At 33.6% G+C, this 15988-nt stretch overlaps 2 protein-coding genes across 4 annotated transcripts; one reads left to right on the top strand and one right to left on the bottom strand.

Moving 5' to 3' along the window:
- The first annotated feature begins 5191 nt into the window (after positions 1-5191).
- Positions 5192-7325, top strand: LOC8265909. Of its 2 annotated transcripts, XM_015716848.3 has the most exons (7): positions 5198-5572; positions 5706-5805; positions 5896-5991; positions 6062-6114; positions 6307-6355; positions 6754-6801; positions 7008-7325. In XM_015716848.3, the coding sequence occupies exons 1-7, from the start codon at positions 5322-5324 to the stop codon at positions 7080-7082; spliced, it is 672 nt and encodes a 223-aa protein (XP_015572334.1). In that variant the 5' UTR covers positions 5198-5321; the 3' UTR covers positions 7083-7325. The 2 variants fall into 2 exon arrangements, with proteins under 2 accessions (XP_048230899.1, XP_015572334.1); XM_048374942.1 differs by lacking the exon at positions 6754-6801 and having other exon boundaries at positions 5192-5572.
- Positions 7326-7871: 546 nt separating this feature from the next.
- Positions 7872-11066, bottom strand: LOC8265910 (probable protein phosphatase 2C 49). Of its 2 annotated transcripts, none has more exons than XM_048374930.1 (4): positions 10555-11066; positions 9610-9807; positions 9260-9495; positions 7872-8780 (listed from the first exon to the last, which is right to left on the bottom strand). In XM_048374930.1, exons 1-4 carry the CDS (start codon positions 10735-10737, stop codon positions 8210-8212), a joined length of 1188 nt encoding a protein of 395 aa, XP_048230887.1. In that variant the 5' UTR covers positions 10738-11066; the 3' UTR covers positions 7872-8209. The 2 variants fall into 2 exon arrangements, with proteins under 2 accessions (XP_048230887.1, XP_048230890.1); XM_048374933.1 differs by having other exon boundaries at positions 10616-11066.
- Between the last annotated feature and the right edge of the window lie 4922 nt (positions 11067-15988).

Genomic DNA, 15988 nt, shown 5'->3' with positions numbered 1-15988 from the left:
ACTTTATTCTAAAGTTTCTTAAAGGGTTAAATGATAATTTTTCTGTCCAAAAGTTTCAGATTCTTATGATGAAACTAATGCCTCCTGTGAATGAAATCTTTGCTATTGTGATTCAACATAAAAGATCTTTGAATGCTGCTATAGTTTCAAGTGATTCAAATATACTGCTTGCTGGTTAATTTAATATGAATGCTAGAAATAGAACTGTTGGGTTTAATCTTGGATATAATCAACATATGAAGACTATGAATGGTAGTAATGGTTTTCAGAATATGATGAGCGGTTTTAGGCAAAAGACAGGAAATCAACAATTTAATCCTGGTAATAGTCAAAAGAAGTTTTTTAGCAATTCTAGAAATTTTTCAAATAATGGGGCCAAGAAACCTACCTGCACTTTCTGTAAAATATATGGTCATCCTGTTGATAAATGTTACAAAAAGAATGGATTTCCACCAGGATATAAGGGAGCAAGCAAGAAATTTTAGAGTTCTGCAAACCAGATTGCATCTTTTTCTCCTGATAGTTAGGATTTTTCAACTACTGAATAGTTGGCCTATGAAATGAATCATGATAATCATAATTCTTTTAATGAATCTGGTGATGATGGTCCTATTACTTTTACAAAGGATCAATATAATAGTCTGATATCCATGATTCAAGAAAAGGCGATTGATTCTCAGAATGCAGTCACTTCTCATATCAATGCTCTATCTTCTATGCTGAAAAGGTAATATTTTATGTTTTTATAAACAAATTTGTGATAGTAAATGGATTGTAGATTCATGAGCTACCGATCATATTACAAATTCTCTCAGTTTTTTCAAAAGGCATTACAAAGTTTTAATAAATATGTGAAGTTGCCTAATAATGAATTAATTTAGGTTACACATATAGGCATTGTTGAATTATCACCTTCCTTAACTCTTCATAAGGTTTTCTATATACTAAATTTTGCCTTTAATCTCATCTTTACTTCACAGTTAACCAAAAATAACCTTTACTGTCTTATTTTTTCTTCCAATTTTTGTTATATATAGGACATGAAACTTTGAAAGATGACTGGTATAGCTAAACAAGTGAATGGATTATATCAGTTTTTACAATAAGAAGATACTAAGAAATTTTTAAATTTCTTTCCTGTTACTTGTAATGTTGTTGATTTTACTTTGTGGCATAAAAGAGTAGGCCGCTCTTCTAAACAAGTAATGAAATCTTTTGATCAATTTCATAATATTGTTGATTAATGATAATTGCTTTGAATGTGAAGTTTGTCATTTGGCTAAATAAAAAAGGCATGTTTTTCCTGTTAGTAATTCTCTTTCTAATTCTGTCTTTGATCTTGTTCATTTAGATATTTGGAGTCCTTTTCCTGTCAAGAGTATATATGGTCATTCATATTTTTTAACCATAGTTGATGACAAGAGCGGATTTCTATGGATTTATCCAATGAGGCTTAAGTCAAAAGTTAGAAATTTGGTCATTGATTTTTATCATCTTATTAAAACTCAATTTTCAATTAAAATTAAATATTTTAGAATAGATAATGGCAAAGAATTTAAAATGACTGATTTTTACAAATCAAAAGGGATTGTTCATCAAATTTCTTGTATTTATACACCTCAACAAAATAGTATTATTGAGAGAAAACATCAGCATATTCTTTCTGTCGCGCGAAGTTTAAGAATTCAAGCCAATCTTCCTCTTTGTTTTTGGATTGATTGTATCCTACATTATGTTTTTCTAATTAATAGGACTCCAATACCCATTTTAAACCAGTCAACTCCTTTTGAGGTTCCTTTTAAAGTCAAACCTTCTTATGCTCAGCTCAAAGTCTTTGGTTGTTTAGCATTTACTTTTGTTTTACCTCATCCTAAAACAAAAATGCATCCTAAAGCAATCAAGTGTATTTTCATTGATTTTTCTAAAAATATTAAAGGTTACAGATTATACAATTTAGAGGATAAAAGCATTTTTGTTTCTAGAGATGTAACATTTACAAAAAACAGGTTTCCTTTTAAAGAAAATTTTGCTATAATACCATCTAATGATGTTATTATTCCTGTTTATCAAAATGAAAGTTTACTTGAAGATTTTAAAAAGACAAATTCAAATACAGTTGATCCACTTCATTCATCTACTACTGAAATACAGTCTTCTCCAATTAATTCAGGTACTACTTCTCAACCTTCTTCCAGAGCTACTAGAACTATTCATTTACCATCAAAATTTAAAGATTTTGATATTTCTTTGCCAAAACTTAGAACAACACCACATAGTATTTCTCAGATTCTTTCCTATGAAAATATTTCACCTAAGTATCAATCCTATATATGTAATACAACAATAATACCTGAACCAAAACATTATAATCAGGCAATTTTACATGCTTGTTGGAAACAAACAATGGCTGAAGAAATAGCTGCTTTAGAGAAAAATAATACTTAGGAATTAGTTCCTTTACCCAAGGATAAGCATACTATAGGTTGTAAATGGTGTATAAAACAAAGCTTAAAGCTGATGGAACTCTAGAAAGATACAAAGCAAGACTAGTGGCTAAAGGATATACTTAAAGGTCTAGAAGTAACTTTCTTGATACATTTAGTCCTGTAGCAAAAATCACAACAATAAGAACTCTTATGGTTGTAGCTGCTGCAAATGACTGGAATCTTTGTCAGCTTGACATCAATAATGCATTTTTGCATGGTGACTTACAAGAGAAAGTATACATGGGTTTGCCTCCTGGTTTTAATCTAAGCAGAATAATATGATTTGCAAATTAAAGAAGAGCTTGTATGGATTGAAACAAGCAAGCAGGAAATGGAATGAAAAGCTGACTGTTGCATTACTTCAGATTCCTCTCTTTTTACTAAAAGTACTGGATCAAACTTCATTGCTTTAGCTATTTATGTGGATGATATTGTCTTAGCAAATTCAGACATGACAAAAATTATAAAGATAAAAAGGTTCCTTCATGATACTTTCCAAATTAAGGATCTTGGAGAACTAAAATTTTTTCTAGGATTAGAGGTTGCCAGATCCAAGACTGGTATTAATCTATACCAGAGAAAATATACTTTAGAACTTCTAAAAGAGATTGTTTCTTGGGAGGAAAGCCAGTATTGACACCAATAATATCCACTAAGAAATTATCTAGAATAGGAGGACAGGTTCTACAAGACATTACAGGATACATAAGTTTAGTTAGCAAGCTACTGTATCTAACTCATATTAGGCCTGACATAGCATATGCAGTATAACAGTTATCTTAATTTGTTCAAGCACCTACATATGTTCATTTGACAGCGGCTCATAGAGTTCTCAGATACTAGAAAGGGACTCCAGGACATGGTTTATTTTTCCCAGCAAAAAGTGATCTCAAGCTTAAAGCTTTCAGTGATTATGATTGGGCTTCATGCCCTGATTCTAGAAAATCTATCACTAGCTTCTGTGTTTTTCTAGGTTCAACATTGATCTCATGGAAATAAAAAAAGTAACAAACAGTCTCACGATCTTCAAGTGAAGCAGAATATAAAGGTATAGTTGCAATGACATGTGAGATACAATGGCTTCACTTTCTCCTTCAAGATTTGCAACTTCCTTTTTCTTCAGCAAATCTGTATTGTGACAACTTGTCTGCCGTCAGAATTGCATAGAATCCAGTATATCATGAGAGGATCAAGCATATAGAAATTGATTGCCATCAGAGAGAAGATTCAAGATAGTGTCATTAATCTTATGCATGTCTCTTCATCAAAGCAATTGGTTGATTCCTTTACAAAGCCTCTTTCTACAACTTTATTTCAAATTTTTATTTCCAAGTTAGGCATCCAGAATCTGTATGCTTCGGGGAGCTAATAGAATGTATGTTGACACCAATAGGAGTTAGACACGTGTAAAATTAGTTAAAAAATCTTGTGTTAGTTTCTCTTGTATATATTAGCTTCTGTAAAAGACTTTTAGGTACAAATTTCATTTTATTAATTCGAAAAGCAAATATTCTCTCTAATTCTCTCAATTTATAAAACTTATTAACTACAAGTGCCATCACTGCCAATTCCCCATCTAAAGAGTCTACTTTTGGTGGCTAATCTTTAATGCATTATAAGCCAGCAAATAAAACTATAACCAGGAATGTGCAATTGACCCTATTACCTAAACGATAATGAACCATGGACCTGGAAATGCCTTTGCCTTTCAACTGGTGTGATGTGGCTTAGTGAGTCCCCAAAAGCACAGATATTTTAGCTTAGTTTCAATGGTCAAATTAGCCCATAAACTGTCCTTCTGAGCAACAAATATCCCAGATAATGTTTAATAATGGCAGCGGTAGTCCATTCATAAATTCTGTCATGTCACAAGCCACCTTTACAATTAGGCTTACCCAAGAAATCCCAAGAGACAGGACAAGTTTTCCTTACTAGAGCCACCATCTCCTTACCACAAGAAATTCCTATACAATCCTTGGGGAGTATAAAGATGCTATACCAGTAAATAGTATTTATTTATTTACTTAATTTTAGCCCATAAAAAATGCCATTTTTGGCAAAATATCATTATTTTTCTTTCCATATGTTGTTTTAAGACGGGAACATGAATCAATAAAGTACCAGTACATAACACAACAGTAACACAAATTAAGACTCAATTTAATGACTTAACAATCGCAATTCAATTTCTTTCTCATAATACCCCTTCTCTAACTCATTAGCCCAATTTAATAAAAAAATAAAAAAAATAAAAAAAAATTTAAAATTAATAAAAAATATCATTATTATTATTATTATAAATTTTTTTAGAAAAATATAGTGCACTTTTTGTTGTTTCATGGATTTTCTTTGGTTATTTTATCAAAAAACAACCAATACTGTATTTCTAAGAAAAAGTTAAAAAAACATATTTTTTATGTTTCTATACAGTAAAAATGGGAAAAAAAATTACTGTATTTTTAATAAAAACTAAAAAATATATTTTTTAGTTATATTTCAAAAAGAAAAGCTCATCAGCCCAATATAAATTAAGACAAGAAGGCTCAAAGAGAAGAAGACCCATGTTCTCGTTTGGTCCAAAATCGAGCACAACCACTGTCAATCCGCCGAATGATTGGATGATAATAGCTGAGACCTGGCCCACAATTAAACCAGCAAATAATTGGTCCGTCCAACCACACAGTAACAGCCAGGTAAGACAGTAAAGAGTACGACAAAATAAGCAGAGCAGGGAAAAAAATTGAAAAAAGAGAAAATATGATACCCAGTCGCCTTCTATCTCTCTCTCTTTCTCTGCTGCTCTGATAATTGTAAGTACTACATTTTTAGTTGACCATGTCTGCGACAGCAAATTCTATTGCCTCTATTTCTACCTCAACAGCTTCACTCTCTCCTGCCCAATTGTCCACTAAAAACACTATTAAAAACCTTTTCTTTTCCATACCCATACCCATACCCACATCTAAATTATATACTAGTACAAGACCTGTCTGGTTCAGAATCCAGTATGGATCGTCTAAGAAAACCTCCATGCTTACTGGGTTCAAGCCCTTTTCTCCTCCTGTCATGGAATGGCAGGACTGCACGTAATGAAGATCATCTCCTTTGACTTCCATTTTTTATTCCCAATTTTTTGTTTTTGATATATTCTACTTTCATTTCTAAATTTTTTTCTTTTTAGTTAATGAAGGTTAGTGTTCAATTTGATTGAAAATGCAGGGTTAAAATGGAAATTGATGTGCCTGTTTCTGTTGCTTATAAGTGTTACTCAGACCGTGAATCGATTCCTCGTTGGATGCCTTTTATTTCTTCTGTAAAGGTTGAATTTGAATTGCATATTTTTCGTGTTAGCTAAAAGGGGCATACTTTTTATTGGTCATTAGTGGATGTTCTGATTCTGTCTTAATAGATACTGGAAGACAAGCCTGACTTGTCACGTTGGTCGCTCAAGTATCAAGCATTTGGTCGTGATATTGAATTCTCTTGGCTTGCTAGAAATATGCAGGTACTAGCTACCTCTCTTGTTCTGCTGCAGTTTCAAGCATTCGCTTAATTTCATGATTATCTTCTTGCAGCCAATCCCAAATCAGAAAATTCACTGGAGATCCCTAGAAGGTCTTCCTAACAGGTAGTAGGATAAAGCACGGTTGATATTTGTCCATCAATATTCATTGTTGCTTGTCTTGACTAGTTTCGGTTATAGATTTGCATCTGATCGTCCTTTAGCTGAAATCTACAACAATTTGTAAAATACGATATGCCATTTCATTTGTTTTAAACTGATAGCAGATTATCTAATTGGCTGTTTCTTACATGGCAGAGGTGCTGTTCGATTCTTTCCTAGAGGTCCTCAATCGTGTACAGTAGAAGTAAGACTTCTTCTATATACAACGTTTCTTTTGATGTTCTATTATTACTTGTAGTTCAGGATTATCCCCTTATTGACTTTCGTCATTACAGTTTCTTGCCGACAGTTTTGGGTATAGTTTGACCACTTCGTCTATCCTTCATGGACTAACAAAAATGCGCCTTAAGTTTACTAAACGAATTTATTTAATAGGCAAAGTGAGGTTGAATTCATCTCCCACATGTTCTAAAGCCTGTGAGAGGAATAACTGAATTATAAAGAGGAAACAAAATGATTTGTTGCTTCCACTTGAAGTGCATATTTCGTCTTCCTTCTTTTTGCCCTCCAAAATCTCCTTTTTGCTTTCACTGGTTAAAGCATTAACTTAGCCCTCACAGTTGTGTCATTTCTTCTTTTCAGCTAACTGTTTCGTATGAAGTTCCTCAACTTTTAGTTCCAGTTGCATCAGTAAGCATTCTTATCTTAATATTTTTTCATTACTTTAAAATAGGATCCCCTGTTTTTTGCTTGCCTGACACAAAGAAGAAAAAATTGATAAATGTGCATGTTGATCAAAAGGAAAGAGGACAAATACTGCATTGCATCAGAATACATTATTTTACCTGAATTGAAGTGATGAACCATTTCATATTTGCCATTATATTTTCTCTCAGGCACTGCAACCTTTCCTTGAGCGCTTGCTTAAAAGTGGTCTGGAAAGATTTGCAACATTTGCGAAAAGCTCTTAAGCAGATGACCCTACAGCTCAACTGGGTCCCTATACTTTTGAGATTTAACAATTGTAAACAATTATTTTGATGTGGAAATATAAGAAAATGAAATATAGTTTTCTTTCAATTGCAATTGCTGTTAGCACAGAGAAGTCGAGAAACTTTTCTCGTTGATTTTATTATAAATTTGTACTGGACACCGTTACTTTGGGATATATATGTACCCATTTCTTAAATTTATTGACGGCATTATTACATGAATGAATTTCCCAATGATTTGATTAGCCCCAACCCCTAACTTAAACATGCACTAGAAGGCTGTTGACGTCAATATCATCATGGTCACCATTGGCACAACAGATTTCATTCTCTCTATGCAGTTGAAACACCGAATATAGGTTTCTCTTCATTTCAATCCATACTTCTGCTGTCAACCGACCAAGTATCTATTATGGGCTACCTGAACATCAATCTGTCAAGTGGATTAGGAATATTCTTCCTTGTCCTTCACCCCTTGGCACATCCTATTTCATATCCCAAGCTTATACCAAATCCCAACTAATCTATTTGATATTCCAGGCTTATCCGATTTGGTAAGAATTTTGTCAGCATCTAATGATAAGAATGCTGCCCAGCTGATCTATAGTCCCATCTAAGAATTGTTCCGTGATAATATGCTACTAAAGTTTTCAAAATACCAACACCATAATCTTTAAGAGGAAGAACAATAGTTTCTCTCAAGAAATGAGGAATAAATAAAGAAAAGAACATGAAATAGACATAACTAGCTGCTTAGCCTGCCAAATATGGGAGAAAAGATTCAGATCTTTTATTTGAATTGTGTTTACATTAACAGAACAGAATTGAAAATGGAAGATATAAAATGGGCAACCATATTGCACTATTAGAATAAACAAATCCCCGATTCCCAGATGATCGGATCATAATAATACATATGAATCTCAGCACCAACACCACCATACACCCTCCAGTTATGTACATGCATCCAACTCTCCCTGTGCTGTTTGAAAAATCAGCACCTACAAAAATGCTAGCTGCTTTTTCTAGCATAAAACTGAAGCAGCCAGAAACAGTTTATTCCCATGTCAGAAACAGAATTTATTTAAGATTATACTTATATACATTCAGCGGTTTGCACTGCTATCCAACAAGTTCCTCAAGCTACACAAGGCCTCTGCAGAGAGGCTACAACACCTTTGCCTCCGTTGCCTAGGTGGTGATGGTTCCCGATGATCGAGGGAGGAGAAGCAGACAATAATTACAGTGAGATTGTCAAATGTGTTGCGGCGCAAGGCCTCCATGACAAGGTCCCTAGCACATTGATCTGGATCATCATGTCGGCGCAGTCCACGACGGACAAGGCTGACAGCATGCTGACTTGACATGACATCCCAAATACCATCACAACCAATTATGAGAAACTCATCATCCTCGGTTAAAACCACCTGCCGAAACTCTGGCTCCGCAATGAGCGGTGAAGGAGCACCACGAGGATTTTTCATGTCCCAGTCCCCAAGAGCTCTGGAAACTGATAAAACTCCATTGAGATATCCATCATCAACATATCCTCCCAATTGTTCAACACGCCTTTGTTCTGCTGGATAAACAGGCCTATGGTCTTGAGACATATCTATTGCCTCTCCTTTACGGCAGAGAACTGCTCGGCAATCACCAGCATTGGCCACCATTAACAGCCTAAAGTAAGAGAACAGGGTAAGGATGCTAAGGAAATAAATCAAGTTAAAACAATAGCATTAAAAACACCAAATGAAGGTACATAAACGAGGCTCTTATGAAGTTTTTAATAACATTTGCAGAAGGCATTCAAAGACATTCTAAAAGCAACGGCAGCAGCAAGCCACTATATTGGCTGTTAAAAGTAACACATTGTGGTGGAATTGTGCATAGCAGACATGAGTAGACACAGAAATTTGCTGGATCGAATCATGATAAAAAAAATATTGAGCAAGATCATTAGACACCTTCTCCAGCAACAATTTTTACAGAAAGGTGTAGGATTGACAATCATATGAAGACAAGATTTGATAAAAGAATTTTCCCGAACAGAGTTGAGCAAATAGTGCATGATTGGCTCCACTTTACAACATCATAACCATAAAGAAAGATAAAAGGTTTTACCTAAAGATTGTATAATTGAAAAAGCAGACACTTACCGTCCAAATATAAAGGCTGTAAGTGCAGTTGTCCCAGAACAACTGCTCACACTGCAGTCATCAGCCAAAGCTAGGTCAGCCAAAAGAAATGCTTTCCGAAGGGAGTCCTCAACCTCTCCCAGGAAGATATTATCAACTTCATGCGTTTGCGGGAAATTGACATCTTCAAAGAAGAGTCTCATTGCATTTTTCCTAATATAAGCCGCCGCTTCAGGACCTCCATGACCATCAAAAACCTGCAAGTATATCCAAAATCTCATCAACGGCAAAAAAAAAAAAAAAAAAAAAAAAAAAAAAGAATTATAGAACTCAATGGTTGCTATAATGATAGGTCTGTTAGACAAATTTACCCCATAAAAAGCACTTGGCTTTGGAAACTTGAAAAGGGAGCCCATGTGTGTAGACAAATCATCTATCCGTATGTGCTCATCTTCCATATATCTTCGGGGTCCAATGTCAGCAAAGCTGCCAGAACGAATGCACGGAACAAATTGCAAGGTTGCAGGCTCAAGAGACACATCTGAAATTATTTCAGCAGATTTGACATCCTACAAAAGGGCAGAGATGGATTTTAGTTTGCAACTTATTTTCATAACGTAGAAATTGATGGCATCAACTGAAAAATGAACAATCAGGGATGACCTAAGAGGTAAGCAAAGAGTGCTGCTCTTTCACAAAAACATTTCAACCATGAATTACATCTGACCTCTGTGATCATAACGACACTCTCTACATCATGATGACAATAGTTCTCTAATCTCGGCACAGTTCATAGGTTCAGATGGTCTGAAATCAGCGATCATATATTTATTACAAGTTTATCAATTTCAGCCAGCTATGTTGAAAAACAGTTCCAACAAATGAAGTAGATTTAAGTAACCAAGAGCAGACAAAAGGCTTACAGATCTTCCGAAGGCTACAGCACAAAGAAGAAATAGATCACCATCTATAAATGTTATCCCAGGATAATCTCTTTCTTCCCATAGCCAGTTTATAAATTCAGGTGTTTATGATAATATGCTTTCAGGATTTTTAATGGTCAATCAAACCACCATATGATTCAAAAAGAACAAAAATTGGGCAAAGAAAAATCAGTTTAGTTATATCCTATAATAGAAATTCAGGTTGCCTATGAATAGAAACACCAATCTAAAATAATTCAACAGATACAAACAATTTTTTAACTGAATAAACCCAAAACCCATATCACAAATCTTAAATTCTTTTAAAACAAAAATCATAAAACATAATAAAAATATCTAGAGAATCAACCAAAGAAAAAAAAAAGAACTTACAACAGCTTGAGACGAAGGTAAATCAGAAGGCACAGAATCAGAAACAAGAACTTGACTTAACCTTCTAGGAGAAATACTAACAACATCATCAATCTCATGAACAGCACTGCTTCCTTTCGCAAAATATTGAACATCCAAAGCAAGAACACTCTGTTGACACACAACCTCTGCTTCAGCCACCATTTTTCATTTACTAATACCACAGAGACTTAAATTTCTTTCTCTCTCACAAAGATTCAATCTTCAAACTCAAATCACAAACCCACCAGATGCTTTCTTTCTCTTTCTTTCTATATAAACTTTCTCGCACTTTCTTTCTTCGTTTCTTTCACGCTGCTTTGAAGCGATCAAATCTTTGAGCAGCCGGGCTTCTACTTATATTTATAAGAGTCAGACCGGTGACCGGTGGCTACAGGTAGTGTTTGTTTTAGCAGTTGGGCACGTATCCGTTCCTACGCCTTGTGATTTTTGTAAGACTCTGAATCTAGCACGCAATGCACTACGCTTCGCTTGACAGACACGTGACAGTTTTCTTCTAAGGTTCAAACGCGCGACCTTTCGTCTATTGCGAAGGCTGCTTCGTGTCAATGACTGGAATGTCCCTTACTTTTACCTTACATTGACGAGTTGTTACGTTGACCTTAGCGGCGATGCGTGCGGATATAGATGGTAATGTGGAGAGTTTTAGGGGTATCTCCGGAAAGATTAATTGTGCCGACGTCGATATTTTAATATGTGTTCGCACTTGATGATTTGGTTTTGATTACGTCGCAAGTGATGTGTGTGTCAGGAGCTGTTTGTCAATTGACAAAAGTACCCTTTTCTTTTGGAAAGAATTGCAACTTTTGCTGTTATACGTGTGCGGTAACTAGCACGCGGCTAAAGTTCCAGCTGCACCGCCAGATCGGAATCAGGGCCCATTAGAAAACCCAATTTCACTAGTCGTGGATGCATTGCGCCGTTGAAGTAATTATGCATGCAATTTTTATTAACAGCGTATTAGTACGTTGGGTAGAGAAAAAAGAAAAGAAATTTCTTTATATATATAATGAGTAATAAATCATCTTAATTCTCGAATCTGGACACAGACTAAAGTTTAGTGATTAATTCCATACAACAATGATTCAACTTTTCTTTTTCATTAGGCTCCAAGGGTGTAAACTAATAATTTCAAAATTATTTTTAAAATATACACTCAACTACTATTAGATTAAAACCCTATCCATCTCTTAATTGATTAAACAAAATTTGTATACTCAGAACATAAGTCAATATTAAATTCAACACAGTTATATTTGATTAAAATGAAATTTATATATTCAATATATGAATTAGTAAGGAGTTGATTTATAATAAATTAAAAAATTTATTTTTTGTTCAATAAAATATATGATACTATTAATCATACAGTGTTTCAAAATCAATTAAACAACTTCATTATTTGGTAAGAAAAGTTCAGTACTATAGACACAAAGACTGAGCTGAAAGTCAACCTCTGTGTGGAAATTGGAGGATTACCCGCTCCAAGATTCGAAAATTTCAAGGCCATTAGTTACTGAGGCGCTGAATAATTTGTTTTTGTTTGACCAATAAATGTAATGTGGTGACCCTAAATATTATTAATACATGAAGGTTAGATCAACTGTTATATGCCACCTAGGCCCGTCTCCAGCCAATCCAAGCTCCCTAAAAAGATTATTACGCAATTCATCATCATCATCTCCGAAATCATATCAATTCTGAAAGTTTTTTAGTGTCTGTTTGCCATTGTTTTACTTTTTTCAGTTTTAAATTTTTATTTTATTTTAGTACTTTCGATTTAGATTTAGAAAAAATATAGTTTATTCTACCATTTTATAAGTACAATAATTAAAAGCAGCTAAAAGAATAGGTAGTTTAAAGCAATATTAGAAATTTGACTCTTAACAATCTGAATTCATGGTGTGAAATTAAAAAAATAATGAGTTAGTTAATTTAAGACGGAGTTTGATTCTGGCAAACTGTCCATTGATTGGAGGATAAATCTGATTTGCTCGTATATATATTATGACGTATGCTGAGACCCTAGAGGATTAGAAGACAGCATCTTATATGAAAAGACATGCATGGGTCTAGTTATGTTTGCCATGGCAGGAGATGAGAAGACGACCTAATTAGAGGTCCGATAATTAGCCAACACTGGCTATCGTTAAAGCAGACCTCTGTCTGCCCTGCCCACCATATCCTATCAAAACTAATCATTTAATCATCAAATTGGGTTAACTGCATTAATTTATACTTCTACAGGAAAATGGTTATACATTAGACAGCCTCCATCACTGAGTATAATAGAAAAGTTAATTTTAAAATACACATATTATGTTGCTGATTAGTGGGTATAATTATATATTGGTCCAACTAGCCAACCCATTCACTTTCTCAGAACGTTTGTCAGGATTTCCTGATTGGTCGCCTGAAAGAATTGACATTGGCATCAAAATAAGTATTTTCCTCTCCCCCAACTTAACCAAATATCCGACAAAAATATCCATATCAACGAAAAGGAAGGTCATGGGAGTGCCTCTATTAAATGACAAATGGAGAAACTTCTCATATTCACTGGTGTAATCCTTGGGGCCAAATACCGTCAAAAGTTACTTTGTTATTAGGTACTCATTCTCGATTCTCCACCAGAAACAAATAAAGAAATATAAAAGGAATTTACGGGTTCCATTATTTTAGATTATTGGGGAATGGATGGTATTGGTACACATCCACATTGCACCCTAAAACTTCCACCCAAAACTGGCCAATTATTCGTGCTGTGTGCCTGCCTGGGCGCTTGAATCCTAATGCTTGTGAAAAGTATGGAAAAGATGGGATGATCAATTCAATTATTTATGCGTGTCTTGATGAAAGGATGACAACCACGTGGTACGGATTTAGAAAAAAGCAGTGTGCAAGAAGATAAAATTGACGTTAGGTAAGGTGGCAGTAAACTTAAAGAACCAGCTGGGATTTCTAATGTGTGTATATACATAACATGTTATACTTGGCTTAAAGTAGCCAATAATTGGGTTTTCTCTTACATTATTATTGGTGTATAGTGGTTGATGCTTCTAGACGAAAAAAAAAAAAGCTTGTGAAGTTGTGCTATAACAGATGGCAAGCCCAGGACCAAGACAAGAACCATGAAACTATATCTTTTTTCTAATGATCTTTTTGTAGGAAGGGGTTTTGCACATGCTACGTGGTTGTTGAACAATTGGTGAACAAGTCCACTCTCTTTCTATTTTTTGTTTTAAATTTGTTGTCTTTAGATCGAGATAAGATGCAAACAGTGGAAAGTGTAATTCCAGGACACTGCTGAGAAGTTTCTGATTCTGAAAAGGAAAGTTGTTCATTGGGTTTCAGAGTCTTGCTTATAGTTTGATGAATATGCCCACAAGTACATGTCTCGCCCAAGAAGAGGCCTCTCTAGAATCAAGGCCTGTTAGAATGTAAGCTTTATGTCGCGGCTCGGATGCTCCTTTTCCCATTTTGGGTCAATTGCAAAAGTAGTTTCTCTATTCTCTTTTTTTTTTTTTTTTTCTCTTGTCTTCTCAAAATCCATTCTTAAATTTTCTATTTTACAACTTTATTGTATTATATTAAGTCCTAGTATTTTTATTAAAAATTGTATATATTTTTTATAAAAAAGTTTATTTATTTGATTGAGCTCTTATGATTAATTAGGAAATAATTAATCTTTCAAATAACAAAAAAATAAAAAAATATAATATAAATAAAATAAAAATTAATAAGATAAAATTAGAAAAATTTAAAATATATATTTTATCTTCTTTTTTCTATAATAGGACTGCAAAGGTTGAATTTGAATTGGTGAACACTAGTAATTTAGAAATAATACTGTAAATATTAATCAGAAAATTCTCTCTTTTGTACTGTCAATAGCCCTTAGGACTGCCGTAGAAATAGGACATTACATCAATAGTCTCGATCAAGAGAGGAAAAAGTGGAGAGCAGAGGAATTCTTAATGCACTTATTTTTAGTTTGTTTATTTTTAATTTTGTTTAATAACATATCATATATTTAATACAGTTTATAAATTAATTTTTTAACACGTGTCACGCTACATTAATTTTCTGAGCTCTTTCTTTGATAAAAATAGTTTAAAAGACTTTCATAAAATCAAATTGAAGTTTAGGCAATTTTGTATAATAAATAAAAGAAAATAGAAATAATGGTGAATATAGTAACCAAGGAACACGCGGATGTCCAGCTAGTATTAAACAGATCTAAGTGTAGCTGGACTTCCTGGCAATTTTCTTGCTCATGTAGAGCCCATTAGGTTTTTTAGGCTACAAAACCATAGTCAAAACTAACCCGCCAAATCTGTACAAAAACATTCGTCGCTTTGAATTTCAAATAAAAATATATATATATAAAATATTTTAATATTGTAAAATATTAATGTGAATTTTATCTGAAAGTTCTAAGTATTTTGTTAATTTAATTATAAATTATTTATATAAATTTAATTATATAGAATTTAAATTTATTTTTTATTCAAAATTATATAAATTTTATAGATTTTGACCTGACATAATTTCGAACATAATATAAATAAATTTAATAATTTAAAAGTTTCATTCTTGCAAGCCAACTCCCTGATTAGATACTATTGGAAGAATCTAAATTAGAAAAATCTCTTACTCTTGTTTTAGTGGTGTAATATATGGCAAGTGTATATATATATATATATATATATATGATTGATTGTAGCGCAATTTTTCTCGTGTGTGGAGTTACAAAATGGATGCACATGATTAGTTGTCATTTGGGAGTTACAAAATAAGTGCCATCAATGTAAAAACAACCACTTTGAATGCGTTTTAAGGGGAATTAAAGGGGAAAACGTGAGAAAGCTCAAAAGACATCCATTTAGGTTTCTTTGTCTTGTTTTGGCTATAAATATCAAAGCCAAATTTGTTTGTACAAATGAAATTGATGAATGATAATATTTATTTGCTCTTTGTGAGTGTTTTTGCTTAAGTTCTTGCATGAATTTTGAACTTAACAAACTATTTTTTAATTTGTGGCGTTCTCTAACTAAAATCTTGTGTTTGATTCTTAACTTATCAAATCATACTTGGTTTATGGCGTTTTGAATTGAATTCAAGTGCTAGTTTCATTGTTGGAGCTAGTTTTTCCTTATTTCACTTGAGGAGATCCTTGGGTTTTGAAATCATCTTGATTGGAGGGTGTCTTCTTGCATTCCATATGTATCATAACTCATTAGTTATTAGGGTGTATGGTTGCTAAGATGATGATTTCCTATCAATAAGCACGAGTGTTGATTGAAAGGGCGCGTAAGCGGCAAGCATAGGCATAGATCCATTGCTAAATAGTATGCTCATTGGCTTCAAGTATTCGGTGGCATGCGGTTAATAT

Source organism: Ricinus communis, chromosome 1, assembly GCF_019578655.1.
Source record: "Ricinus communis isolate WT05 ecotype wild-type chromosome 1, ASM1957865v1, whole genome shotgun sequence".
NCBI lineage: Eukaryota > Viridiplantae > Streptophyta > Magnoliopsida > Malpighiales > Euphorbiaceae > Ricinus > Ricinus communis.
This window is presented reverse-complemented; position numbering and strand designations above follow the sequence as displayed.